The 27,106-nt window shown below is 37.6% G+C and overlaps 1 protein-coding gene and 1 long non-coding RNA gene across 2 annotated transcripts in view; one reads left to right on the forward strand and one right to left on the reverse strand.

The window, feature by feature from the left end:
- Nucleotides 1-385: 385 nt before the first annotated feature.
- The window catches only part of SYT10 (synaptotagmin 10), a 36,266-nt gene continuing 9,545 nt past the window's right edge, over nucleotides 386-27,106 (reverse strand). The window contains exons 2-7 of the mRNA XM_057428023.1: nucleotides 22,156-22,513; nucleotides 15,985-16,546; nucleotides 3,835-3,955; nucleotides 3,366-3,537; nucleotides 1,750-1,879; nucleotides 386-677 (exon numbers count right to left, since the gene is read on the reverse strand). Coding sequence (XP_057284006.1) covers nucleotides 606-677; nucleotides 1,750-1,879; nucleotides 3,366-3,537; nucleotides 3,835-3,955; nucleotides 15,985-16,546; nucleotides 22,156-22,513 — 1,415 coding nt within the window. The 3' untranslated portion in view covers nucleotides 386-605. The remainder of the gene's footprint in view (nucleotides 678-1,749; nucleotides 1,880-3,365; nucleotides 3,538-3,834; nucleotides 3,956-15,984; nucleotides 16,547-22,155; nucleotides 22,514-27,106) is intronic.
- LOC130609250 (uncharacterized) lies at nucleotides 609-16,074 on the forward strand. Its single transcript, XR_008974742.1, has 3 exons — nucleotides 609-688; nucleotides 2,499-2,649; nucleotides 15,898-16,074. It is a non-coding gene; the product is annotated as an uncharacterized LOC130609250 (long non-coding RNA).

Consider the following 27,106-nt stretch of genomic DNA (forward strand, 5'->3'; position numbering starts at 1 on the left):
AACCCAGGTGAAGCCAATAGGGTCCTTCTCATTGGCTTCAGTGGGCTTTTGAGCAGCCCTTCCTCCATGCCCAAGGGATGAATTGATCTTCAAACACCCAAAATGTGACAACAGTTGTTTTTTTCATGCAATATTCAGTTTGAATTATTATTTTGAGAAATTACACAGGATGTAGTGCAATTTAGAAGAAATTTACTACATTAGCTATACATGACTATTTGCTCTCTCTCAAAAGAATTAGGCATTACAAGCTGCAATGAGTGGTTTTGAATTGCTTGAGAGATTAATTTTTTTTCTGATTTCTTTGTCTATGCAAAGATATAGGTCATATCAAAGCACTGCTTGGATATGACGCTGGACACATGTCAGCAAGAAAACAGGTGAATGAATTTGTATGAGGAAAGGTTATATTTGGCTCAATTCAACTTCATTCATACATTAAGAAATTATTATAAACTGTAATAGAATACTTAGAATAGGAAAAATGTATTTTAATAAAAAAATATGGATACAGTTCATCTGCAGAAGCCAAACCTTCTGTTTATGTAAGATGTGAGCTACAAGGGAGCTTTGGACACTAAACATGATGAATCCACTCTTGGTCCCTAGGGCGTAAGCGGTGGTTTTGGTGATGAACAAGATCCCTGGCTATCAAAACTGGTTGCTCTGCCAGGTAACTGCAAGAAAAGTGTTAAATGTTAGCATATCATGATCATTTCAGAGGATGAGAGACTCCCTCAAAGAACCCAAATCAAATCTAAACCCTTTCTTGATCAAAGTCTCCAGCAGAACTACTAATGGGAAGAAAAATCCTAAAGTGAACTAAAAATGACTCAGTCATTTCAGAGGAGTGGGTTTATTTCACTAATTGGGGGTGGTACCTCTGTTTCCCAATTTACATAATCCAGACAGAGCCACGCACCTGTAAAAATAGGTTTCTTTGCTGCATTGATTCGATTTAGTTGCACTTATACCATTCTTTAGGTGTTTTCTGCTGGGCTTTTTCTACCTGTCACTGGACATACTGTGCAGTCATGTGCAATGCAGTGGGGAAAACAAAATCGCCCATAATGCCTCAGACAGGAACTCATTTTTCTGCAGAGGTTGCTTTTGGTAAGAGCTAAGCAGTGTGTTGTCTGTGTCCCAAAACACTGCCGTCTGCTTCTTGAGTCTTCAAATGAATCTTTCCGAATCCAAAGCTGTGAGCATTTTGCATACAGAAAACCAGTAAGATATGGCTGCAGCAGGTTGAAGAGGGAGTCCAAGCCCACAGATTTGTAGGTATAATTACTCATTTATTTGAATAAGCTTCCAGCAAGTGCCTGGTCGAGTAACTCTGGAGGTATCTGCTGGTATGTTGCCTTAATTTAGCCTAATTAGCAGGCCAGCTTCAGATTAATATTTTAGCAACATATCTGATCATGTTAAAGATTTTTGAAGAGGAAATGATTACTTCTGAAATATTTGCAAATGATCTCTTCTAAGTGGATATACGTTCCTTATCATAATTTCTGGAAATTTATTATATCTTTATTTATTCTTATAATGCCATCAGTGCAGCATGGAAACTTTTGAAATGGCACACTTAAGTAACCAATAAACCCATGTAACTAAATTTAGGCTGTGCTAAGGATCATAGAGCTTCTCCGTAGAGACTTCACTGATTTTCATGATTTTTAGAAGCACAGAAGCATGAGAGAGACAGAACATTCAGTATACTGAGAAGCAGAAAATTTGACTACTTCTTACCTCTAGTAGTGGATGCCAGTGTGTTATTGGTTTACGTGGGTAAGCCAACATTTCATTCCAGTGATCTCTTCCAAGCCCTTCAGCATCAATTCCTGTCCGACATACCCCAATGACCTCATTGTGCCCTACTCTGAGAATTGAAGGAAGGCAATTTTTTAAAAAATAAAACCAGTTTTAGTAATATCTGATGTAATTCAGTGTACTGGTTTAGTGCAGCACAGAATACATGCACAAAGTTTCCACATTATCTATCACAGATATTAGTTTTAGCAGTAGCATAGTAATATTATGGTCTAAAATGGTAGTGTCAAAAAACCTCCAGCCACTACATGCTTCTAGTAGCTATAAAAATTGCAATGAAGACTTAACCCTTGCCATTAAAACGTTACAACCCAAAGAATACAAGGAGAGAAACGGAGCATAATGCACCAAATGATCTAGAAGGAATGCATGCTGAAATTTTGTCAAGAGGAAGGTGAAAGAAAATAGTGCGGAATACATTTCCTGCTTCAAATCCTTCAGGTGTTATTTCACACTCTATTTTCCAGCTGTTACTGTCGTCATCATTAGAACTTCAGTCAGAATTGTGGAAGGCAAGAGGTATTGCCATGACAGGCTATGCCTTAATACTTCATACTGCTGGCAGTGCCATACAGACTTGTTGAGGAATTCCAGAAAATAATTTCTGTACCTTTCCCATATGTACGTTAGAATGTTTCCTAACTTTCTCTTACCAAATACTTTGAAAGGAGCAGCTGAAGAGACTGAAAGTGTGCAGGCTGCTGTTCTTTTCTCTTCCCAACGGCACCATAGTGCCCTTTCACATCTGACTGAGAAAGTCTTCCTGACAGAAGTTGGAGGACAATCAGAAATCTAATGGCAAGGAAAAGCAATCTGAAGGTTTGTGTTACTAAATTTGACTTTCCTTGTTTATTTGCCCTGCAATCTCAAGAGCTCACTACTAATAGCACTTGAATGAAGCAGACTTGGCTTGGGCTTGATTCTGTCAGTCACTGTCTAGTTTAACCTAAAGTCCTTGAACATCTCTAAGTAGGAATCTCTTCCTGAAGAGTTCTCGGTGAGGACATAGAAAATTGAGGCTCAGATGTTTTATCAACCAGGGCTGAACCCAAAGGTTACAAAGATTCTCTATTGACTCAAATGAAGAATTTATTATTACTTAATTCAATGAGGCAATTAGCATCTAATTCTATTATAGTAATCCTTTTTTTTTTTTTTTTTTTTTAGTTCAAATATGTGCCATTTAAATAGAAATTAGAAGTGTGAGAGACTTTTTTAAACTGGGAGACATATGTGATTTATAAAGATTTTACATAGTCCAGCCACCAGATGGGGAAAGAAATGTATGCCAAGGCTAGTGGCCCGTAAGAAGATTAAGACATGTTTCTTCTGCATCACATTTATTTATGACACAGACAAAATGGCCTGAGCTCTAAAAGGTGTGGGAGCTTTAAACCTCTACTTCCTTTTAAAGCAAAAGACCCAAAGGCTTTATCTTTTGTGACACTAAGTTCAAGGAGATGGAATGCAGTTGCTTGCAATGATCAGGTAACTTCTCACTGAAGATTAATGGTAAGAAAGCAAACTGTGCTTACCGATCGTAATCCATCACTGCAATGGAGAGGCTGACCTGGTCCACATTCTCTGGAGGGATATCAAAGATGATGGCCTCATTATAAACGGGATTGAGCGTGTTTTTCTTTGTGGTAGTCTTCCGCTTTTTCAGTCTTCGCCCCTCACACATCAGTGACACTTTGACATATGGATCTGAGTAACAGACAATCAGTTGCGTGCATTTGGACTCAAAGTCATTTAAATGTGTAGTATAAGAGCAATATATTTTTTGTAGGAATGTCATATGAATAAAACAATGCAAAAGAAAAACACGGGCATTCTGAATAAGACATGGTGACTGCCAGACCAAAGACAGCCAGTAGATCTGAATAGTGTCTATACCCATTCTGCTGCTTCTTCCATTTCACAACAATGTTAAGCACACAAAACCCAAGGAGTTCTTATTTGTCCCCTTCTTGCCTGCCTTCTTATTAAAAAAAGTAGATTCACCTGATGCGCCAGTTATGTCCATTGCTTTGAGATTCCTACATTTGATGACAGTTAATGTCATTCTCCCGGCAGTAGGCAAATAACAAAGGGAAAACATGATCTCACCCAAATCTATGCTCTCCTGAAAAAGAAAATAAATGATTAGCAATCTGACCATACTGCCAATAATTCAGTTCAGATCTCGCAGAAACTTAGAATTTCTTTTTTAACATGAAGAGACTTGTTTTGCAGCCTCACGTGCTTCTGAGGATGTCACAACCAGTGTCCAGAAATTATTTCTATAAAATACTGAAAGGGTGCCAACAGGATAATATTTTAGTGACAGGATTTAGAATTAACAAATAGAGAAATTATTAAAAAGCAGAACCAAAACTTTCTGGATTCCTGATATGTTTGTGTTGCATTCACATAAATGAAAAGGTACGGAATGTGGAAAGTCAATTTCTGCTCTTGAAAAGACTCAAACTCCATTATTTCCAATAGAAAGAAATTTGGTGGGATATTTAGATCACATACATTTACATGACTTTTAGCCACTGGAATTTATGTAGGAGATATATTCCTGCACATATGTATGCATATCAAAAGTTTATCCTGTCTAAGTGCTTTGAAAAGATGAATGTGCTGGTAAAAGCTGCTAGTTTTATTGCTCTTACTGTGCTTTGAGGGGTGCTGCTCTGGAAGAAAAGCAAAATAACGAGTAGCACCTACAACTTCCCTGGCCCAACAGCAATTTTTTTGAAGATAACATATTTGGAAAGGTGGATAAGGTCCATGTGGATCTTGATAATCCTCAAGTTTCTATGTTGAGACAATGTGCTGTGAATTCATATAATATCATGTTGCTGTACAATACAGATGCTGCAAAGTTTGAGAAATGTAATCTAAGGAAGAGAGGTTCCATCAATTCTTATTTTTTCTTTTCTCACAGTTATATATACAAAAGTTTACTTGTTGAGTTGCTAGTTATGTCCTAAATTGTTCCTTTTAAATATAACCCCAAAGAAAAGAAAGTTGCATATTAAAAACAACTTAGGATTTTTAAATACAAGCTTACAAGGAGCGTGTAAGGAAGTCACTTCTGTATGGCAGCCACTCTCAAGCATGCTTATGTGATTGCAAAGGACTTTCTCTGACCTACTACTAAAAGGTTTATTTTTAATATCTCAGGTCCAATATTTTATCTGTTAAAACTATAGCTACCCTGAGAGTACAAATTTGTTTGAAAACTGCTCTATTTATAGTACAGCTGCTCTAACATCAGAAGGCAAGCGTGATAAATCTTTAAATGATACATAATGATTGCTGCGTAGATGATAAATGCATTACTTACAGTTATAAGACAGACTGGGACTTACTCCTCACATTTAGCTGCTTATTTGAACATTTTTATTGACTTTATTTGGCTTAATATTCTGCCTAAATTAAAATAAGCACTTCAGATCTTTCTTGATTAAAGATGGACTTCATCACATGCTTCAGGGAGGTATTGTTGTTTGTTTATTTAGGGTTTATTTTTGTCATTTGTTCTGTTTTTTTTTTCTTTTTTTTACCTGCTTTTCAGTCTTTAGATTGAAGAATGCAGTCTTAGAATAGCTTTAAATTCTTCGTTGCACTGTTAATGAAATATTGACTTTTGTGTAGCTTGGTCAACTCACATGTTCAGTCATTTTTCTAGGATTCTGTTCTGAGAATTAGTAGATTGATAAGCATGTGAACATGTACTGTGGGCAAATTTCATGCTTGTCAGGATTTCAGGATTTCAGATTGCTCAGGATTTCAAAATGATTTAGCTCATTCAGTCCACATAGGATAAATACAGCTATTTGACATCTCCTTAGCTCAAGTCCCGTACATTGCCACACACAACACAGAGTTTTGTGCCACAGAGTACATTAATAAATTCACTTTTCTATTCCAGAAAATATAAATAAAACTTGAAAAAATGAAGTGTAGTTCTTTTCACTCATTTGTTAAAGTTGCAAGTGCTCTCTATTTTGTCATATCTGAAATCTCTTTAAAGCACAGCTTCTGTTATGAGCATTACTTTCTGAATTCAGAGTCTGATTGTTGTTCCTCATATCCATATGCCAAAGAGATCTCACTTTATTGTTTGAAAAGGAAATAATGTTACCCCACATCCAGTGTTTCAAAGCTTAAGGTCTATGTTGAGAAAGGTGATGAAGATGGGCTGGATCATAAAACACAATGGCCAGCTCATGAAAGGGACTAATTCTTTGTTTTTCAGAGAAATTACTTATATAAGTGAATAGAGAAAAAATATTTTTTGCAAGATGTGAGTATGAACTTGAGTATTCTATTATTTCTTTCTCAAGAGAAATTGGGTAAACACTCAAAGGTTTGGGTTAGCTCAAATGATAAACGAGAATACAGGCAGAGCTATTTATCATCACTTTTATACTTTAAAAGAAGCATTATGCAAAAGACTTGAAAACTCCATATGGTGGTTACTTTACAGTAGTTTTTTGAAAAGCAGAGAAAAGCATCAATGCTTAACAAAATGGCAAGCATTTGATGCTTATGCTCAGTCCTTTCTTTCCTTTCTGAACACTATGTACTGAAGACATATTGGAAAAAAGCTTGGAAAATCCCCTGCAATCAAATCTAGTGTTTCTGACTGTGCAATGAATAAACAATATGCCTTAATGCAAAAAGAAATTCTTGAACAACGAATGTGTCCAAGCACAGCAGACTGTTCAAAGGGCAGATATACTGAAGTTTACCAAAGTTCTGTAACCTGTGTATTGACTACTCAGTCTGACATGGTAAGGTATGATTTTAGGATTAGGAAAAGGCTCTCTATCACACCACTGTTTATGCAGGCATTTTCTGATACTTAACACCTGGAAAAAATGTGGCTTGTGCTGCCCTGAAAGGCCTGATTTTCTTATTATAGAACGACAGTCATTTAGCTCTGTCCACCAATTCAATAGACAAATTCTGCAATACACCAGAATAGACATTATTTTAAATAAACAGTCCTACCTATATCAGAGATATTTGAGTCATTCATTGTGATTTCAATGGGCTGGAAATAAAAGTAGTAGTTACCCTGCAGTAATCTGTATATACCATTTAACTCTACTCCTGGTGGAGAGAACTGCCCATCATAGAATGCCATCAGAGACTTGGATTTCCCATGGTCCCCAGATTGAGTTAAAATAAATGTTTGTTCAGAATCCTTCAGAGAACTCTGATATTTTTATCTTTTAATTTAATTTGGTACTAGTTGTGGCATCTGATGTTTGCTGACAGTTTTGTAGACAGTATCTTTTTGCTTAGTAAGGAGTAGAAATTCCAAGTACTTAGTTTCTACTTTTAGTATCTGCTGAAGTTGGTTATGTTTGAGTGAACTGATTATATTTTATTAGGACCTCTACAAGTCATAGGGCAACTGGGGATTAAGGCATTAAAATGCATCATTAAAATAAATATTCTTTGGAAAACAATCACACAGGCTAACGCCCGAGACTTACAATCTTTCAAATGTTGTTTTGAAGGATTAAGATTAATATTCTGCATAATATGATAGCATCAGAAACTTGAACAGGGATATCACCATTTCCCCCCATGCACTTTTTTGTTAACTTGAGAACTACAGGTTCATTAATTTGGAGCCGAAAATATAGGTTCAGACCTAAATAATGAACAAAGTAAAGTTCAGCATTTAAACTTCTCATGGCAGTCTTTCTCTGTCTACCACATTGTTTATAATGAGTAGCATTTTTAAATGCCCTGGATCCTTCAGTATTATTGATTTTAATTGAGATTTAAAAATAGAATTTAATTACTTCAGAATCCCAGTGCTCCAGCAAATTCATATTTTTCTCACTTTATAATACACTAGATAACTAAGTTCACACAAATCATCTGAGAGGAACCATTGAATTCAAGCAAATCTGAAGACACCTAGGCACAAGCCACCCTCAACAATCATGTCTGCATTACAGCAATCATGTCTGCATTACAGTCCACCTAAAACAAAACACAACTCAGAAGACACAAGCCTAGACTGGGTGGTTGCCATCCATACAGATTTTTAACTATGCTTCACAGTGTCTTACATGTATCATATATTCACCTAGAACCGTGCCTTACTTAGGTAACTCACATGAAAATTTCCCTCTTTTTTAGGCCTATTATGAGTCTTTCTTTTTCTTCTTAAATTAAACTTAGATTTCAATTAACAGCTAGCTTTAAAGATGCTTGTAATGATTCCCCCCACTGACTTCCAATAACAGGTAAACCAGCATCAAGCGTAGAGGCACTAATGCAAAAGGAAGCATTTGTTGGTACTGTATGTTTCTTTCATTTATTTCCCTTTTGTGTACACAAGCTGTCATACAGTACTAAGGAACTGGAAAGGTGGCAAGTGCTATACCAGCTGCAGTTACTTTTAAGGCTCTCAGTTTACCTTACTATCCAATCCATTTTCTGGTACAGCAACGCTAGAACAAAATAAAACAAAGAAAACACTGATCTTAAATGCGTATGTCAGCTATTGAGATGACCTTGGGTTTTCTTAGCTATAGAATACAGATTCTTCAGATAGATAGCGTTAATTCTCATCCCACACAAGCAATCACACCCGGATGAATGTGCTAATAATATTTTCCATTAGGTTACCATGGATCTGTCCACATTGCCTGCTTTATGGACTCTTGGAGAATCAGGTGTTGGCAAAGTTAGATGAAAAAAAGGTCCTTATTCTATTATTTTTATTATCAGACCAAATGGACAGCAGTGCTCTCATTTTCACATTTATGCCTCTAGAAGTAGCAGCATTTCTACAGAGGCTGTGATCCCTCTTCACAATATGTATACACAGGGTAGTGATGTGAGGATTAGTATGAAGCCCTTGTAGGAAAGCACCAATTAGGCTGACTGAGTTTTAGAACTGTTGCTGCTGGAGAAAGCTTTGCTGTTTTGTTATTCTAATTAACTTTCCCATTTGTTTCCATTAAATTCAATAGAAGAGACAACTTCTAGCTAGGAACCTCTGCAAATTCAGTGAGGAAGTTAGACAGAGATCCTTCCATGTTCAGGATAGTCTCTTCACCCTTAATCCTGAACTGAACAGGAAAAATTATTTATTGTCTATACTGACAGTGTAAGAACTTTCGTAGTCTCCCTCCTATACTCCAAGATCTTAACTAGTTTCCTATGCTAGCAGGAATAAAAAGCTCATAGGGAGCTCATATTTGAAATAATATGTCATTTTTGCACCATGTTTTGATCACAAATGAGCTCTAGGCAATTTTTTTCACTGATGTTTGTGTCTGTTTCTTTTCCCATGGATTTTTAAATTTTGCAATTAAAAAAGTCTTAAAAGAGCAACTCTTTATGGATTCTTGCAATGAGCTATATAAATGTTACTGGAACTAAAGAATTTATACACTTTTATTATTACCAGTGTGTCATTAATATCCATAGTTAAAATAAATATTTGTGTAATTAATACTGCATTAGAAATTAAATTCCCTCAGAAACTTCCTTGTTGCTATTTTATGACTCAAGTTATCATAATTCACAGTAAGCATTTTAATTCCTAATCTCAATTTTAATATCCAAAACTACTTTCCTATTAATTATAATTTAAATGGTGTTTCAAAAATTGATTGCATATGACAGTAGTGTAGCAAAACTATCGAGGGTGGCATGAATTTATCTTTTACTTGATTTCTAAACAAATGATTTGCAAATTTTTTCTTTTAATTTTCCTGCTGTATTTTGAGTAAGCATCTTTACTAACTAATAATATTTTCTAGATATCAAAGAAGTTATTCAGGCATTTACATTCCTAGACTTTTAGCTGCTTCCTTTGGTCACAGAAAATTGCTTTTCTGTATAGTATGCAAATGTAAAGAAAAATGCAGTGGCAGAATCGGACCTTTGGATTACTTGGGTACTGCAGAAATATAATTTTCCTAAAGGAAAGATTTTTCTCTCTTTTTTTTCTCTTGTTCTGTTTAGAAACATACTGTACATATTCCTGCTTTCCAATAAAAACTACTGACCTCAAGTTTCAAAAATCAGGGATAAAATAAAACATCATGATAAATGTTGGGCATTGGATGGAAAGAAGAGGGAAACCTGTTCCCTCGCACAGTTAGTTAAGAATGCATTAAGATGTTCGTGTTTTGAGATATAGCTTAAGAGTTGAAAGAATAATAGTAAAAAGCCATATATAAACCTACCAATCTGCCTGTTTTCTCATCTATGCATTTAGAATTTGATGGTATTTAAGCTATCACAGGAGCTATCAAGAGTTACATGAAGAGAACTGGAGAGCTAATTTAACCACCTTTCAAAGGGATTTTACTTTGGAAACCTTGCCCCCACAGCTAATATTTATCTTCCTCTCCTGTTATTCTTTGCATATCAAATGCAGATCTTTTTGTTCCTCCCAGCACCACTTACTGATTGAGCTGCTGTCCTGGGAAATGAATCAATGAAGTTTGTGTTTGTTCTTGCCTCTGCGGAAGACAGTGGAAGCAGTGGGGCCTGTTGCTCTATAATGACTGCATCTTCTGCTTGTGGAGGCCTAATGCCTGTTTTTGCCAATCAGACATTCTGATTGCTCTGGTTCACAGTTGCTGATTGCAGTCCTGATTGCATAGAGAGGGCTCCCTGAGAAAGCATGCTGAGTCCAGCAAGCTGAATGCTCTCAGTAGCGCCTTGGGAAGCCTCCTGGATGCTTCTTTTGTTACTCCCTCTGTACATAACCATCTGTCTTGTGCACCAGGGAGGTAGTTTCATCTTGCCAGGCAGAAAGGAAGCCCATTCCTGCTTCAGAAGAGCTGAGAACAGAGGTACTTCTGTGAACTAACTGTAGCATCTACCAGCACATAAATGAACCAAAACATATTCGGCTTCCTGCATAAAGAAGCTGTTCTGAAGCAGCAATGCATTGACTGCAAAGAGACAATTTGCAGTGAGAAACTCAGAGAGCACTTAGGACATAGCACGTCAGTCAAGGGTTGCACCTTAGTATAGCTGCCATGGTACTGCCTGAATGCAGAGATATTAACTTCCCTCGAGGAAACCATTTTCCCATTTTCAAGGTAGACTGAAAGTAGCAGTTTGCCTCTAGCAAAGCAGAATATTAAAATAATTTGTCCTTTCAAACTAAAAGAAATGGTCAATAATAATACAAATCTTTCCTGCTTTCAGTAACGGGTCAGAAACCTATTCTTTCTCCATTGTCTTTTCTAGTTATCACTCTGACACAAAGTAGTCCCAAAACTAATGATAAGCCTCAATACGTTTCTGGAAAGACTGACCTAGAGTATTCGCTCATCTACTCAGGAGCAGGTAATCACGTGAAACCTTTATATTGCTGGCCTTGAGTGGAAATTACAAATGCCAGTGACTCAGCTTTAAAAATGCTATTCCCTCTATAGAGATGGTAAATGTTTGTATACTGACGAGTTTTTACTCTTCCACGCCTCTTTAACATTGGGTTAAAACTTTTATGTACACTTCCAGAAGCATCCATTCTGAAGGACTAGGCTAGCAAGTTAGGATGACTAACTGTAGGGCATAGTCCACTACATTTCTGGTGATAAAACATTTCCTGATAGTGTTGCTCTTTGAACACTAAGAAATAGGACAATCCTTACAATGCGGCCTCAACATTTGACTACCATAAGACATACCTTTTTCAGCCCTACTATTGCCTTACTCAGTGTACAGTTTAGTGTGCCAGTTTTTGTCCACTTATGAAATAGTGAACTATGGAGAAAACTAAGCAAAAGATAATGCCTGTAATTGCTCTGGGTGCACTGCAGAGGTGGGCTTCATTCTTGTTTGGTCAGGAAGTCAGAAGAATCTCCATCTATAACAGGCAGGATTACCTGTGTGACATTCTACTCTGGCAAGTTTTGAGACAAATTAACTGAGACAAATGTTACTGTCCCGCTTATTAAAAAAAGAGGTATTTAAGCACTTCTGTCCTTTCCAGCAACCCTATTCACTTGTATGCCAAGCACTTTAGAAACTGCAATCACACATCATGGGCATCACATGCAGTGTGTGTCCTTACAAAACCTCCTTTTATATCCCACTTCACAAATGAGAAAGCTGTATCAGTGAAATGTCTGGTGTCAGAAAACTAAATAATAATCAAGTTCCATCTGTCTACATGAGATAATTCAAGAGGCTACAAATACATGACAGCTCCATGACTAACACCCTCAAAAGACTACTGCGGTGGAAATGGCTTTCATTTAAATTCTGGGCCCTATTTTTTTTTTTTTTTCCAGTTGCATAGTTTCCTATAACTGGTTCCACTAACAGAGCTCACAGATTTTTTAGGCAATGATTTTCAAAGCAATCAATCATTTTTAAAAGTATAATGGGAAGTTAATAAACTTTTATACCCAGGTGTTAAGATCACTAGAGTTGTTTTTTTTTTGTCTAAACATATTTACAACACTGAATATTTGCACTAGTGCTTGTTAACTATTCCAATGCATGAGTTTTCTTTTTAAAATATTTTTAAAGTATGTGGTATATTTTGACAGTAGCAAAACATCAGAAATGTATGCAAAACTCACAAGCCCTTTACAAAAGCATAAGCTAGGTATGTTGACTAAACAATCCATTTGATGCTATTTGTCTCTGATGTTATGAATTAACTATTATTAGTGTATTAAGACTTACAGTATTCCAATGTACTGAACAACCTTCACAGGTGGTGCAAAGCTCCATCTTAAGGTTTGTTTTTTTTTTTTTCAATTAATCAAACGAACAGAAGTAAATGATGGATTATTTATTGAAAACTCACCCACATATAAGCAAAATTTGGGAGTATTAATATAATATGATAGCTAGGATACTCCTTTTCCACAACTGATTTTATACCAAATTTACCTTGATAGTTTCACATTAAGAAATTGAGATCCTTTAGCACTTACAATAGGCACATGCTACATGGTATACAATAGCTGTAGGTTTTCGAGATGTCATATAACAGAGAAACGATGATATGAATGAAAAGTTAAAAGGAAAAAAAACTCCAAACTAACAAAGATGAATCGATTCCAACAACTGAAAACCATATGGATAAAAATGAGGGTGTGTGAGGGCCAATCCTGCACTTCTACAAAATAGTTTCAAACTACTATTATGAGAAAAAACAAAACAAGTATTCAAACTGTAGATTTCAACAATCATTGATTTTATGGCCAACAGGACTCAGTGCAATCACCCAGTCTGATTTTTTCCTCAGACCAAGTATTTCCTGTAACAAATAAAAACTCCTTAAAGATGTACAAGCAAACCTTGTTAAATTATGTTAACTACTGATGAAGAATCTTTGCATAGTAGAGAATCTCCTGATCTCCTGAGGTAACTGCCTTCACTAGTAAAATGTTGTCGCTCCTTTCCTTGGTAAATCTGTCTAGTAGGTGTTCAACTCCAGGACTGCAGAAAGTTGTGTCATAAAAATGGGTTCTTTCCAACCAGGTAAAAGGAATGATTTTTTACCCTCACTCTACTTTCTGTATAGAAGATTATTGACTACGAAAGAGATGTAAAAGACTCAAAGCTGAGGAGAGGCTACTTCTGCTGTTTTATGAGTTTTGGACTAATCCTTTGATCTATTGCTACCATCTATCACAAGGAAACCACTGGGTGTAGAAATCATGACTGAACAAAGGGCTTGAGAGAACATACAACAAAACAGAGCAGAGGCAAAGAGCAAAAAAGCATAAGAGAAATAAATCTGCAGAATGGCAGCTTGGTTCCTGCACTCTACAGTGCAAGTAAGGACCTTCCCACTGAGACAGCCAGTTTGGCTTTTAAAGATTCTTAACACCAAAGTATGCCTGCCTGGAGTACAATTACTTTTCACTAACTGTAGGACCAGCTGGATCTTTTCTTTTCCAGGCTTAATCCAAGTCTGTTGACTCTGCCAAGCATTAGTTATATATTTAATTGCTAGTTAGCAACTTTGGCAAACTTTAGATCTGGTGCTTAAGACTGTAATTCCCCGTTGATTAACATTTTATGTACTGTTTATTCCTGCGCAGGATTGACTCCCTCATCTTACGACTTCTGAAATGGCAGAACTAGAAACTTTTATTACTAACCAATTTTAATCTACATGAAACAGCTAAGTAAGACACAAAGCAGCACGTTGCACATATAGTAAAAAGACATAGGACGGTTTCATTTTGTCAAGAAAAAAATATCAATTCAATCAGTTTCTCACACAGTTTTCTGGGAACAGTGTAAGGGCTGTGAAAGCTGGTGTGGTCACCCCATACTTACTAGAAGATACCTCAATGTTACGTGTTTATTGTTAATAGCTTAAGTGGAGACAACTTACTCATACACACTCAAACCTGTAAACTATACTGGCTGAAAGGCTGAAATGTAAAACCTTCATGCTTTCTCTTAAATTTCAAAACCAGCAGAGTGAGTTAAGCACTATAACTGCATATAGTAATTAAAGTACTTAAGCATTTTTAGCCTCTCTCTCTTCCTTCACAAGATTCCCAACCTACTATATTCTTCCTCAGTGAGGAAGAAACTTCAATTAGAATTCAGCACCAAGATTAGCAACCATTCCCATTCAGATGTATATTAGTATCTCTCCAGACTGTATAATTTGGTAGGGCATTTTGATCTGCTCAAAACTGGTGATGAACAGTCCAGGGATTCTAATTTGCTGAAACCATTCTATCAGTGAAAAATGTCATACACACATGTCGCACAGGACCAGTGAGCATTTAAATCATTATTAAAGTGTTAAAGATAATATAAAATCTAGAAGAATTCTAAAAAAAATGTTACCGGGCTATTATTCCAAGGCCTTAAACACAGACACAATTCTCCGCATGAGAACACAGTTCTTCAATTTACCCAAAATCAGAGCTCAATTAAACTAAGCATACACAGAAACAATTTTCTGAAGGTGTGCCAAAGGCTGTTCATACCAATTTGGTAGACCCAGAAAGTAAAATAAATAGCCATTTTTAGAAATTCACATTCAAAAACTGTCTCCACTATGCTCCGCTCCCTAATATATCTCATTTCTTCTTTCTCATGCTCAAACTGGAAAGGAAATACCAGTCTGTATCATTATAGTTATGCAGACCTAAACTTCCATGTCTAGCAGTAATGAACAGCATGAAAACTTTCAGGGAAAAAAGGCTCTGCTGAAGGGGTCGTATGAACCTTCTGTGGCTGAAGCAGTGTCTACTACTGCTCTGTCCTTTGTGTAAGTCCAGCCCATGCTCAAACCCAGAGATGACTCGGACATTTCCACAGAACATGGGATGGGAAAACTTGTATATAAATCGCATAGTAGTTAAAAAAAACCCCAATAAAATCAAAACAAAAAACAAACCAAACCAACCAAAAACCCCAAAACAAACCAAAGCAACAGCCCACACCATACCATAACTAACCCCCCCCCCCCCCCCAAATTGTAGACAAAGATGAGTTTGGATTTCAAGGTTAATAAATATAATGTTTGGAGACTGGAGGTTTTCCCGCAGGTAGCCTGTCATCCATCCTGTCATCAGTGCACTTGCCTCCTTTTCTTGCTTGCAACAATAAACAAATGATTTCTGTTTCCTAACTCTATTTACTTGTGCCTCTTGAGTTTTGCTAGTAACCGGCAGCAATGCAGATACATTTACTGAGGACCCTAACCACAGGGCAGGCAGACAGCAAAGAACATTTTAGACTTTAGACAAGCATTTTTAGCCTTTCTCTCTTCCTTCACAAGATTCCCAACTTATGAAAATTTGCTATGAAGAGCAGAATGGGCCCTGTTCCCAAATATGTAATCATTTTAAAGGACAGGGTATTTTGATAACAGGAAAACATTAATTGTTCTTGGTAAGTAGTGACTTTCATGATGTAGTATTTAATTAACAAACCTAATTTATATATGCATAGTGAGCCGTAACGGTGACGGTATGTTCCCAGAAGATTTTATTAGTAATTAAATTTTATAGCTTCCTAAGCATCTTTTTCCCTACGTTCACAGGAAATTATTGACAACTTTTTTTCTTTTTTTCGTTCCAGACTCTGTTGATAAACAGGATGCTCTGCCACAAACTACAAAAAAGACATAAAAATATTATGTTAATGCTTTTGGAACACATTACTTACGGTGGTGGCACAGTGGATGTCTTTCCATACATTGGCTTCCCTGGAGAGATCTGAGACTTCAAAAAGGTTATCAAGAATAACTTCCCCAATCATGTCATGTCTAGAAAATCTGTCAAAATCATAAACACTGAAATGCAATTTCCTGTTGCTGAGTTGATCATAGGCTACAGGAAACTGAAAGGTTTCATCAAAGACAGGATTTAATGTCTTTCTGTGAACTCGTGTCTGAAACTTCTTTTTCCTATCTGGGAGCAGATAAATCTTAACGTAGGGGTCAGATGTTCCTGTGAAGTCTTTAGCAGGCAGATCTAAGGCTTTGACAATTGTGACAGCCAGAAGTTCATTCTCATAATCATACCGGAGAGTGAAGTTAAGTTTTCCACATGTTTTCACATCTTGTTGCCCATCAGAATCCACAGACTTCTGTTTGTAGAGTTCCGGTTTTATTCTCCCAATGCTGGTTGTCGTCTCTCCCCTTTGCAAAATCGGGTCTGTCCCCATGTTAAAATCAACACTGGACACTTGCATCTGCCTTGGCAAGTGCCTCCTGAAAGAATTGTGCCTGCACACATACACACACACACAGAATGGGCCACGGTTATCTCTGGGAAAAGACTTGGCTATTACTAAGTAGAAAATACAAGAACAAAATAGTAAATGTTCCTCTCTTTAGAATAATTTAAAAATACTTTCCCTTCTCTCCCATTCCCCCCAGATACTTCTAGTGTTAAAATAGCCTTCAGAATAATCATTCAGAATAAACTTCTTAACTTCTTGGTCTGAGAGACACCCAGTGTCCTCACAATTCATATGCTTATAACCTTATTTTCAGGCTATGCAGCTGAAACTTAATTCAGGTTCTTTCACAGAACAAGCTGACAGTTCCAACATTGCTTGATCCCACTGTGCTAGGGCTTGAGTAAAGCACAGTCAGGCATAAAAAAATTACTTTCAGAATTGTATTTCCTGGTTTCTGGAGGCATTCCATGGTGGTTTTCTAATTAAATATTTACCAAGCTTCACACTGATCACTGTGAAAGGCACCTGAAAAGGCCATGCAGAACTATGTCTGGGGCTTTTCAGCACAGTTCTTTGCCATCCTACATTTTATATACACCTACACAGAGGTACAGGTTGCCTTCTCCAGTCCTACTTGGAATATTTTGTTCTGGCTGCAATACATTTCAAAGTTCTGGTCAACATTTTTCTGTGATAGCTTTTTTCCATCTGTTCTCACACTCTGCCGTGTGGTGCATTAGAAAGCTGATTCTTAGGCCCCTAGCAAGAATCAGTATGTTTAAATCCTTGTAATTCTGAATTCAGTGTTGCATATGTATTTATCGTGACTCATGAACCTCAACGGAAATGTGTGCCTTTCCTACCAAGAGTGAAATCAAACCCCTGGCATGCAATACAGCCTTACAGCAGGATGACAACACTGGTCAAAAAGCTTTGTAGAATTAATCATCAGCAGATGGATTATGACCACACTGTCCGGTTTATTTTTTGGACATTATCATACTTCTTTGGTACTTCACTACCCCAACAATCTGTACTGAAAAAGCTCACTACCTCCTCCAGTGAGCATGCTTAGTTGCCATTAAAAAACAATTTAATTGTCAGACTTTCCTGTGCTTTTTGAAATCAATTGCTTATTAATGCCAAATGCAGCCTTGCCTTATTGCTTGGTTTCCCTGTGGTGCTGTGTTCTGAAAACAAGAGGTGTCACAGCTGTGTGTTTCTTTCTTTAAATCAGAAATGCAAATTGTCCATTTGAAAACAACCAGGACTGATTTCATAGATATTATTTGTACTTTTGCTGTAAGTGAAGTGGTTGCAGAAGGCATGAAGCACAAAACTACCACAGTTCAGCTGAGCAGAGATACAAGAGGGTAATCTGCAGCCATTAAATAAGAGACAAGAATGTTTCCCCTTTCAGCTGTTAAAGTACTGCTTGGTGCAGGGAGCAGTCCTAGCATAATACAAGACTAGGGGAGGGAGAATATTATAGTATAGATTTAAAGAGGCTCAAAAAAATCCATCTGTCCTGATCTCAAACACTCCTCTTGTAACACCTAACCTTCTACCTTTCATTTACAGACAGACAAGTTGAAAGATTTTCAAATGTTAAAATTCCCTGAATTCATAGTATATGATGGAATGGAGTGAGGAGTGGAAAATTCCTTACTCAGAAAAGTACAATGCTGTCCTCAGGGAGTTACAGGTCTGTCCTAGTGCCCTTATTGTCTAAAAAGCCCAGCCTCATATGTGTGTGAAACACAGGGAAGGAACTGAACTCCACCCAGAATGTAGTAGCAATACGTATTTGGGCACGCAGCAACTTAGGCACTAGCTCTCTAGTATCTTTGACTCATAATGAATTTCAGGGGGACTGTGTTGTTGCTACTTCTATCTGTGCTAATGAAACCTGTGCAGGCAGGCCTTCCTGAGTACTCCTCACACCTGCAGCTTTCGTACTGAGATAACCAGATAACCATGTTCAAACTCTGCCATAGACAAGCAGTGGAGAAAACTGTGTATGCAGGGGAAACAGTGAAGCTGACTGTATGACATTTCCAGTTTCAGTGAAAACAGATAATTGACAAAATCTCTTTTCCTCAACGTCTCTTGAATTTATAAAGATCTGGGTTAATGCTTGTAAATGCAACCTATAAAACCCAAATCCGTGATTTGTAAGGTACAAACCTTCTTTCAAATTTTCAAACTTTATGCACGCAAGATCTTTCAGTGAATGTAGTCATTGTTTCAAGATGACACTGAGTAAAACAGTGCAGCTATATGACTGTTCCCTGTGGGAAACAGCAGCACTTTTGCTCTAGCAAGCCAAAGTCCTAATTACATAGCGCCTAGTATCTGTTCTGAGTCACAGCATTTCACCAAGATAGCTAATTGGTCTCTTAATTATTAAGATGTTTCATTGTTGTCATGGCAACATATTTATCTTCCTTTGTTCTGCAGTAACAAAAGAATTAATGACTGTGATAACAAAGTAAAAGGATGTCAGGCAACCAGGTTGTGAAAATGCTTTGAAGCTACTAACATGTGCAAAGCAGGTACTTTAAACTCTACTGGTTCTTACAGATAACACTCCTGTAATAAACATACCTTCCATAATTTAGAACAAATACATTTTGAGTGGCAGTAAATCTGTATTTACATCTCTAATATGTGGAATACTGGTAGTATGAAGCTGATTTCTAACTCAGTAAGACTGCCATATGTACAAAAAAAGAGAAGGATAAGATGATAATTTATGATATAATGTCCTGGGCTCAGCAGGAGCAGGAACCCAGCTGAACCTCAGCTGAACCCAGGACATATGACTTGAGATTTATGAGGTGTGGCTCTAATCTAGCTTTCCTAGATGACGTTAGACCAATCTTTTGGACTAAAACCAGGAATGGACAGAAGCACTTGCAGTATTTAAACAGAACAGAGGCTGCTTTCTCCTTCTTGCAGTCACTAAAGTCAACAGACGTGCTTGTTTTTCTTTAACCTTAGCATCCCCAAGAACCTCACTTTTGCTTTTGTGCCTTTGGGAACTGACTTACTTGACAAGCTCGTCTCCCACCTAATGCTAAAGAGCAAAAGGCAGGCCATTTGAAAATACATAATTTGAAGAAAGGAACATTATAGAAGCAATAAGCTATATCAGAGAATACTTTCACAAAGTACTGGGAAGAGTGCTTCTCAGTAACAGGGCAGAAATGTTTGTAAATGAATACCATTGGTGCAGGACTTCTTATATTGTAGTTTACTGGTTTATTGGTATCAAGGACTAAAGAGCTTGTTGTCTTTATTTTTAACAAGCAAGTCTTTTCATATTATCAGGAACTATGAAAATTATATAGTTATAACTAATCAGAAACACATAGTTTCCCTACATTAACATGCCTCCATGTTAAACGTGCAGTCTATAAAAAATCAACAGGCACCTTTTATTATTGCTCTGAATGGCTTCTTAAAATTGTTATGCTTCAATTACAATGAGTTAATATGATTCTATTTCTTTTACTAAAATCCAGAAAGCTGGATTAAAAGTCCATCCTTCATCTCACACATGATGTTCTTGGCATCAATAATTAATATGGGCTATCAGAAGGTTAAGACTCCCTTAAGTCAGGCAGAGGTATAAAAAAATACCTTTACAAATATAGAAAGGACCACTTCTGAGTAATTTTAAAAACGGATCTTATTCTAAATATGTTTTGGAGCAAGGGTGCAGAGTTTTTCAGTAAACTGTAAAAGAAGTTGGTGTCCAAATATACTGCTATTATTTGGGTAAGGTGGGACAATAAGTGTTATTCAAAGCAAAGGAACTGTCCCTCACAAGGACAGATTTAACCCTGATAATCTAGAGAAGGTAAAAAGAGAAAGCTCCCTTACAAAGTTACCAACATATGCAAAAAGAGTAGGATTGATGGGAGCTTTAATTTCATAAAACTGTCCTTTGCTTCACAGATATTTTATACACATTTAGGTCCCAGTCCAAATCACTCTAGAGGTCTTTGGGAATATTTTCATACCCTGAAGTAGCTCTGGATCGTGTCCCTGAAACTTCGTACTTTCCCTATAGTACCACAGGGACTATTCAAGTCCTCTTGCCAGCCAGCTATTTCTTCTGTCTGCTCAGAAAGTCAGACTGTCTGATTACCTACAGATTTACCTGTTGGTACATAATGGATAAAACTCTTCCAATTAATATCCTATTAGGTACCAGCGAGTTGTGTAATACCCTTGTCATGCCAAGCTCTATCAGTTTTGGTCTCTCTTTGTCTGGTGTAACAGTTACAATTTCAAAGTTGTCCTCCCAGTGTCTTGGAAACATTCCTCAGAATGCCTTGGATACTCTGCTCTCTCCCTTAGCAGATGGATACAGTAGCTGGAGCCAGGCATAGCCGGGCAATGTGGCTTAAAGCCACCTGTACGGTCTCATAATTCAGGAGATGGTTCAGCTGTGGAAGTCAGCTAGACCTCCCCTGACTGGAGTGCTTTTGTTTTTGGGAGCCTCCTGTGGTTGCCTGTTGGCTATTCCACATTGTTGGAATAGCTGGGAAAAGCACTTCAGCACTCACCACCACAATGAGCACAGTGAGCTGGCAAAATCATGTCTTAGGGACTCACAAAAGGCCAGCAAAATATGCGCCTGATAAATGTAAAGCACATCTTCTCTGGTCTTGCCTCCAACAATTATTGTGAATGTAAGCCTTTTGCTGTTTGTTTGCTTTCCTTTAGTAGCATATGTCCATTTATCAGATGGTTTATTGAGGGAAAGCTGCTTCCTATACAGTGCTTGTATTCTAACTTACGGCATTGTGCAATACTTCAGGTCTCTTTTAGCCTTTATCTTCCCCTTCTTTGTTTATAAAAAATCTGGGTTTCTTTTTATATGTAGAAAGTGATCTTTGCAGTTCACTGTTTGTTTTGAATGCATTAAATTTGCTGACAGTATTTGAAGAAAATACCATTTGAAGCTATAGGTCACTGCACGTCTTCAATACTTTTCAGTATAAAGCAGTACCTAAGACAAAATAAAACTTTCTGTACTCCATTTCAATACAAAAGAAATTACTTCAGGAACATTACATGCTTGTCACTTATTTAAATATCTATATAGAAACTGTACTGCTCTAAGATCAGTCCATAAGCATCTACATTCTTAGACTGGGATTTTAATTCCCTTAAAAGTGGCAAAATATGCATTAAAGAAATGTGTCATCAACAATAATCTCGTCATTTATTTAGTGGAGAAGGAAACTTTCATTTGCAAAAGCAACTGCTGCATCTATAAAAATATCTCTGAAAAGCTAGACTTGTGGTACTTTAAAAAAATCACATCAAAATAGATTTTCCTAAACACAAAACCTAAAATGGAAATGCTTAAAGCAGCAACATATGCATTTACAAAGTAGTAGAAGATGTAGATTTGATCTTCATATGTTAAAATAATGATCAACTGAAGATACACTGTATGTTTCACAATATTCTGTTCAAAGGACACTGTGGCTTTGCCTTCATGTGTCGGCTGTTTCACCCATCAGTGCTAAGAAGCCAGTAAATAATCCAGGATCCTGGAAATTTTCAGCAGAGCATTTTGGCTCTACCTGTTCCCCAGGAAATGTGCTACAAACACGAGTGCCCCTGACTCACCTTGATGATGATGTGGGCTCAGTGATCTGCCTCTGCATGCGTGCATGTCTGATCAGATGCTCTTTCAGTGCATTCTGGACCTCTGCTGGTATGTCAGGAGAAGTGTGGCTAATTTTCAATGCAGCTTCAAGTACCTTTGTTGTAGGCTTCCCATTTTCTTTAACTTCCTTTTTCTCAGTGGTCTCAAAAACCTCCGTAGGAGCACTGGAGTTGCTCTGGGGGGCATTACTGGCATTGGAAGTGAGAGGTTTGCTTCTCCAGCAGGGCCAACACAACTTCCAAAAGACAAAAAGCGAGACTACCAGCAAGGCGAGCCCACAGAAGCTGACGACTACTGCTAACAGACTGACTGAGATGTCTGCAAGGAATTAGAAACAAAGATCATCATGACAGACAAACATGGAGAGAAAAAAAAAATAATTAAAAATGACACAGGTAAGGAGATAGAGGTATTATCTTGCATAGACCTTTAAAGTCCCATTTAATATGTGGGTTTTTTTTTTCTTTTTGATATCTAAGCCTGTACCTTTAAAATGTTATCATTCTCTAATATTCTATTTCATAAATACCCCATTAATTTGTTTGTTCAGGCCAAGGGCCAGTATCTGTACCACTGGCTACACACTCAGACTTCTCAGGAAGTAAGCGACTATCCAAATGTTCTCAACAACTCCTAGCCACTTTTGTCAAAGGGTGTCTGCTCAGGAACACATCTTGTGTAAAAAAAAGTAAAACCTCAGTCGACATTTGCTATGAGTGCACATGAAGAAACAGCAGTTCTAAACTGCCAGACTGATACACAAATTTCTTCAGGACTTGACAGTTTTTTGCTCTGTGTGCTAACTGCTTCAGAGACATGTTAAAACCTAACGTTTAAGTGGCACAAATAGGGACAGGATATTGTCTGTCATAAATAATAGATTTCTAGGGTTAATTCTTAAACTCTGGACCAAGACTGTGTTAGACCGAGACAGCACATATACATGTGCATCTAAAATTCTGCTCTGAAAATGCAGCTGGCTTTAGTGTAGAGGATAAAATGCCCTGAGTTATACAGAGATCATACCGCATCCTTAGCTCGGCCCTGCTGCCCCGTATTTGACTTTTTCTGCCACAATTTGTTAGCATATCCAGTTGCATGGTCAAAGATAGGAGAACAGTTCTCATACCAATGAAATTCTGTGAACAGAATTGCATTTTAGGAGATTGTGGAACACCAGAAATGCCAGTAGAGCCCTAATTAGGAGTTTTATTCTATGTGACATGCTTCAGTTTGATTTCTCCAGTATCATTTAACATTATAAAATATAACTAAAAAAATAATCCCTTTCCTTTTGAAAGGAGCTTTTTACATGTTTTAAAAGTATTCAGTAAACCCTGTAGAAGTCCCTCAAGTAATGGCTGCGGCTTGTTACAAGTTTTGACAGTTTAACAGCTAATATTTTGTACCTATACCTCCAGGCTACTAAACTGAACCAGTGTAAAAGTGCAACAGGAGTTTGAGCATATTGAATAGTTGAGAGTCACAGGAAGAGAAACAGTCCTCTAGGTACGTATTAGCTCTACAGTATGTACTTCACAGGTCCCTTTGAGAGATGAAGATTCCAGTAGAAAATCTGGGAACATTTTCTTTATTAATGTATAACATCCAGATGCATCTCTCAGTAACCAACACTGAATTTACAGTCCATTCTACATGAAAATGAGTGAGAATAGCAAAAGCAAACAGAAAATGTTTGTAGTCTGGTGACTTGAAAGATACAGTTCTGCTCAACCTTACTTCATATATGTCCTGGATAGTGTCATGGGAGAAATGGCAGAGGATATGCTCCTTGATTTAAAGAGTCTGGCACAAGCTGCTGCCCTTCCTTGAGCATGAGTCTGCCTCTTTGACTGTTTCCAGCCAGTTTTGAGAAAGGTGTCCGCATTTTCTGTCTGTAGTTAAATGTCACAATGTAGCCTTTGGAATATGCATGTCATCTTAATGGGAAATTCATATGGCAAATTCTGATTTAAGATGTTTCCATAAAATGAATGGATGCATAATTATATCTAATAATGATGTAACACAAGAAGCAAATGATACTTTTGCATATGATCTTTCTAGATGATTTATCCCCACTAGGGATTATTAGGCTATTTGGTTTAATTTACTGTTTACCCTCATACCCTTCCTGAGCCCTGTAATTTCTGCTTGGCTTGCAGCAGACAGTCCTATCTTGACAAGAAAAGCATTAAGAGATGTTGAGTTTACAGCTTGTTTCAATGGTTAATCACTTTGTTGCAAATCTGTATTTCTGATTTGTGTTTTTGTGGTTCTAATTTACAGTCTTTGCTTCTTTTGTGTCTTTGAGAAATTAAGATATAATATGCTTCATAAGACATGCCCATACAAAATGCAAATAAAATACACTGTACCAAGAAACAAACCCAGGACCTGAAATTCAATTGCCTACACTAGTCCCTGAAAGAGTTTTAAACTGGGCCAGTTTATACAATCCCAGCCAGTTCCTGGGCATGGATCAGGAATCAGAGTAGGCCAATGATCATTCTTAAGAGGTGGTTTGGATGTGGCCCTTCTGTTTCAGCAGATGACAGACTTTAAAAGTATGGAGAGAGTTGGCCTTGCTGCCAGATAACGGCCTGTGGTGGGTTGACCCTGCTTGGACTACAGATGCCTACCAAAGCTTCCCTATCACTCCACATCCTCAGCTGGACAGGGGATAGAAAATATAACAAAAGGCTCATGCATCGAGATAAGGACAGGGAGAGATCATTCACTTACTGTCATGGGCAAAACAGACTTGACTTTGGGGAAAATTACCAAACAATCCAAGCTGGATAATGAGAAATAAAACCAAATCTTAAAAACACCTTCCCTCCACCCCTCCTTTCTTCCTGGGCTCAACTTCGTTCCCTATTTCTCTACTCCCCTCACCCTTGCAGCAGTGCAGGGGTCAGGGAATGGGGGTTGCAGTCAGCTCATCTCATGTTGTTTCAGCACTCCTTCCTCCTCAGGAGAAGACTCCTTACACTCTGCCCCTGCTCCAGCATGGGGTCACTCCTGTGTGAGACAGTTCTTCACTGACTTCTCCAATGTGAGTAATTTCCACAGGGTGCAGTTCTTCAAGACCTGCTCCAGTGTCGGTCCTTTCCACAGCATGCAGTCCTTCAGGAACAGGCTGCTCCAGCATGGGTCCCTTGAGGGGTTACAAGTCCTGCCAGCAAACCTGCTTCAGTGTGGGCTCCTCTCTCCATGGGGCCAGAAGCCTATTCCAATATGGAATCCCAAGAGGATCACAGTCTCCTTTGGGCATCCATCTGCTCCAGCATGGGGCCCTCCAAGGGCTGAAGGTGGGCATCTGCTCCACTACAGATCTCTATGGGCTCCATGTGCTGCAGGGGCACAGACTGTCTCACCACGGTCTGCACCAGGGGCTGCAGGGGAATCCCTGCTCAAGTACATGAAGCACCTCCTCCTTTCCTTCACTGACCCTGGTATCTGCAGAGCTGTGTCTCACATATTCTCACTCTTTAGTTTTTCTCCCCTTAAATACATTATCCCAGAGGCACTACTACCATCACTGACAGGCTCAGACTTGGCCAGCAGCGGGTCTGTCTTGAAGCTGACAGGCATTGCCTCTGTCTGACACAGGGGTAGCTTCTAGCATCTTCTCACAGAAACAACACTCGTAGACCACTGCTACCAAAATCTTGCCATACAAACCCAATATATGGTCATAAGTGAATTTAATATATTATACAGAGGCGTGGCCCACTGAAGGAACTTTTCTGATAAATTGAACCAGCTGAATTGTCAATCAAGCTAGACAAACTATTTTTCCATTTTCAAAGCCTGACAAGAAGCAGAACACTTAAAAACTAAGGTCTATCAGAAATAAAAAAAGGAAAACAAAACCCAAACCAACTTAATTTTGGGTCATTTGCAATATTTCCAGCTCAGTCTAGACATGGCTCCCATAATTAGTTTACGGTTTGAGAGGAGGCTTTTAGAACTGAAAATTGTATTTTTTTTTTTTTTTTATTTAGAAAATGTTGAAAGAGGATGTTTTAACAACTCTGAAATTGCTGGAAACATCTCAAAACCAGAAATACAAAAACTGATCCTTTCCAGCAGAGTTTCAATTTGACGAATAGATACTATCAGCTGAAAAACATTCCATCAAAGCATTTCTAGCCAATTCTATTTTAGGTTTTTCACTGCAAGACATTTTTCAAGCTTTCAAATAACTTGGTGTCTCCTTTCAACACCTACTCCAGTACTTCAACTTTCTCTAAGCTTTTTTCTGTATTTCCATTAAATTATTTCAAATTCTACGTCACTCCCAATGTTTACAGAAAATGTATGTTTTATAGCCCTAAAATAATCACATGAAACATATCGAATGTCAAAAGTAGAGCAAAGGAGCTAATTCTACAGTTGTACAAATTAGTCTTCCATTTTGCTATTTTCTTAATAAAGAAAATGTTGTACATCATAATACAACAAATAGGTGCCAGCAATTTGAAAAAAAAGAGTTAATTTCAAAAAAGTATTTAATTACTGCCATAATTGCTAAAAAAACAGTAAGTATGCCACATAAATAGACATAAAAAGCATATTGCTTTATTTCCTCACTTCTGACAGTCACTCAACTGAGCAATTGTGAGAGATTTGATGTTATGCAAAGACTGAAATCATCTGCAGAAGAGCAGTCAAATGGAGCTTTTCAGACCCTTTGTGTGTTAGATCAGATACGTCTCATATTATCTATCGGAAGCCTGGTTTAAGAATACAAAACACTAAGAAACAGTTCTGCAGACTAGGATTTTCTTCACATCCCTTTCAAGAAAACCTGGCTGGGAAGGAAAATGGGTACTGAAGGATGGGTGTATCATCAGACCAGGGCTGCATTTCACATACGTAAGGTTTTGTTTGTTTTGGTTGGTT

Source organism: Pezoporus wallicus, unplaced genomic scaffold (genome assembly GCF_028554395.1).
Source record: "Pezoporus wallicus isolate ANWC-B61680 ecotype Strahan unplaced genomic scaffold, APGP_CSIRO_Pwel_v1 contig_2908, whole genome shotgun sequence".
Lineage (NCBI taxonomy): Eukaryota > Metazoa > Chordata > Aves > Psittaciformes > Psittacidae > Pezoporus > Pezoporus wallicus.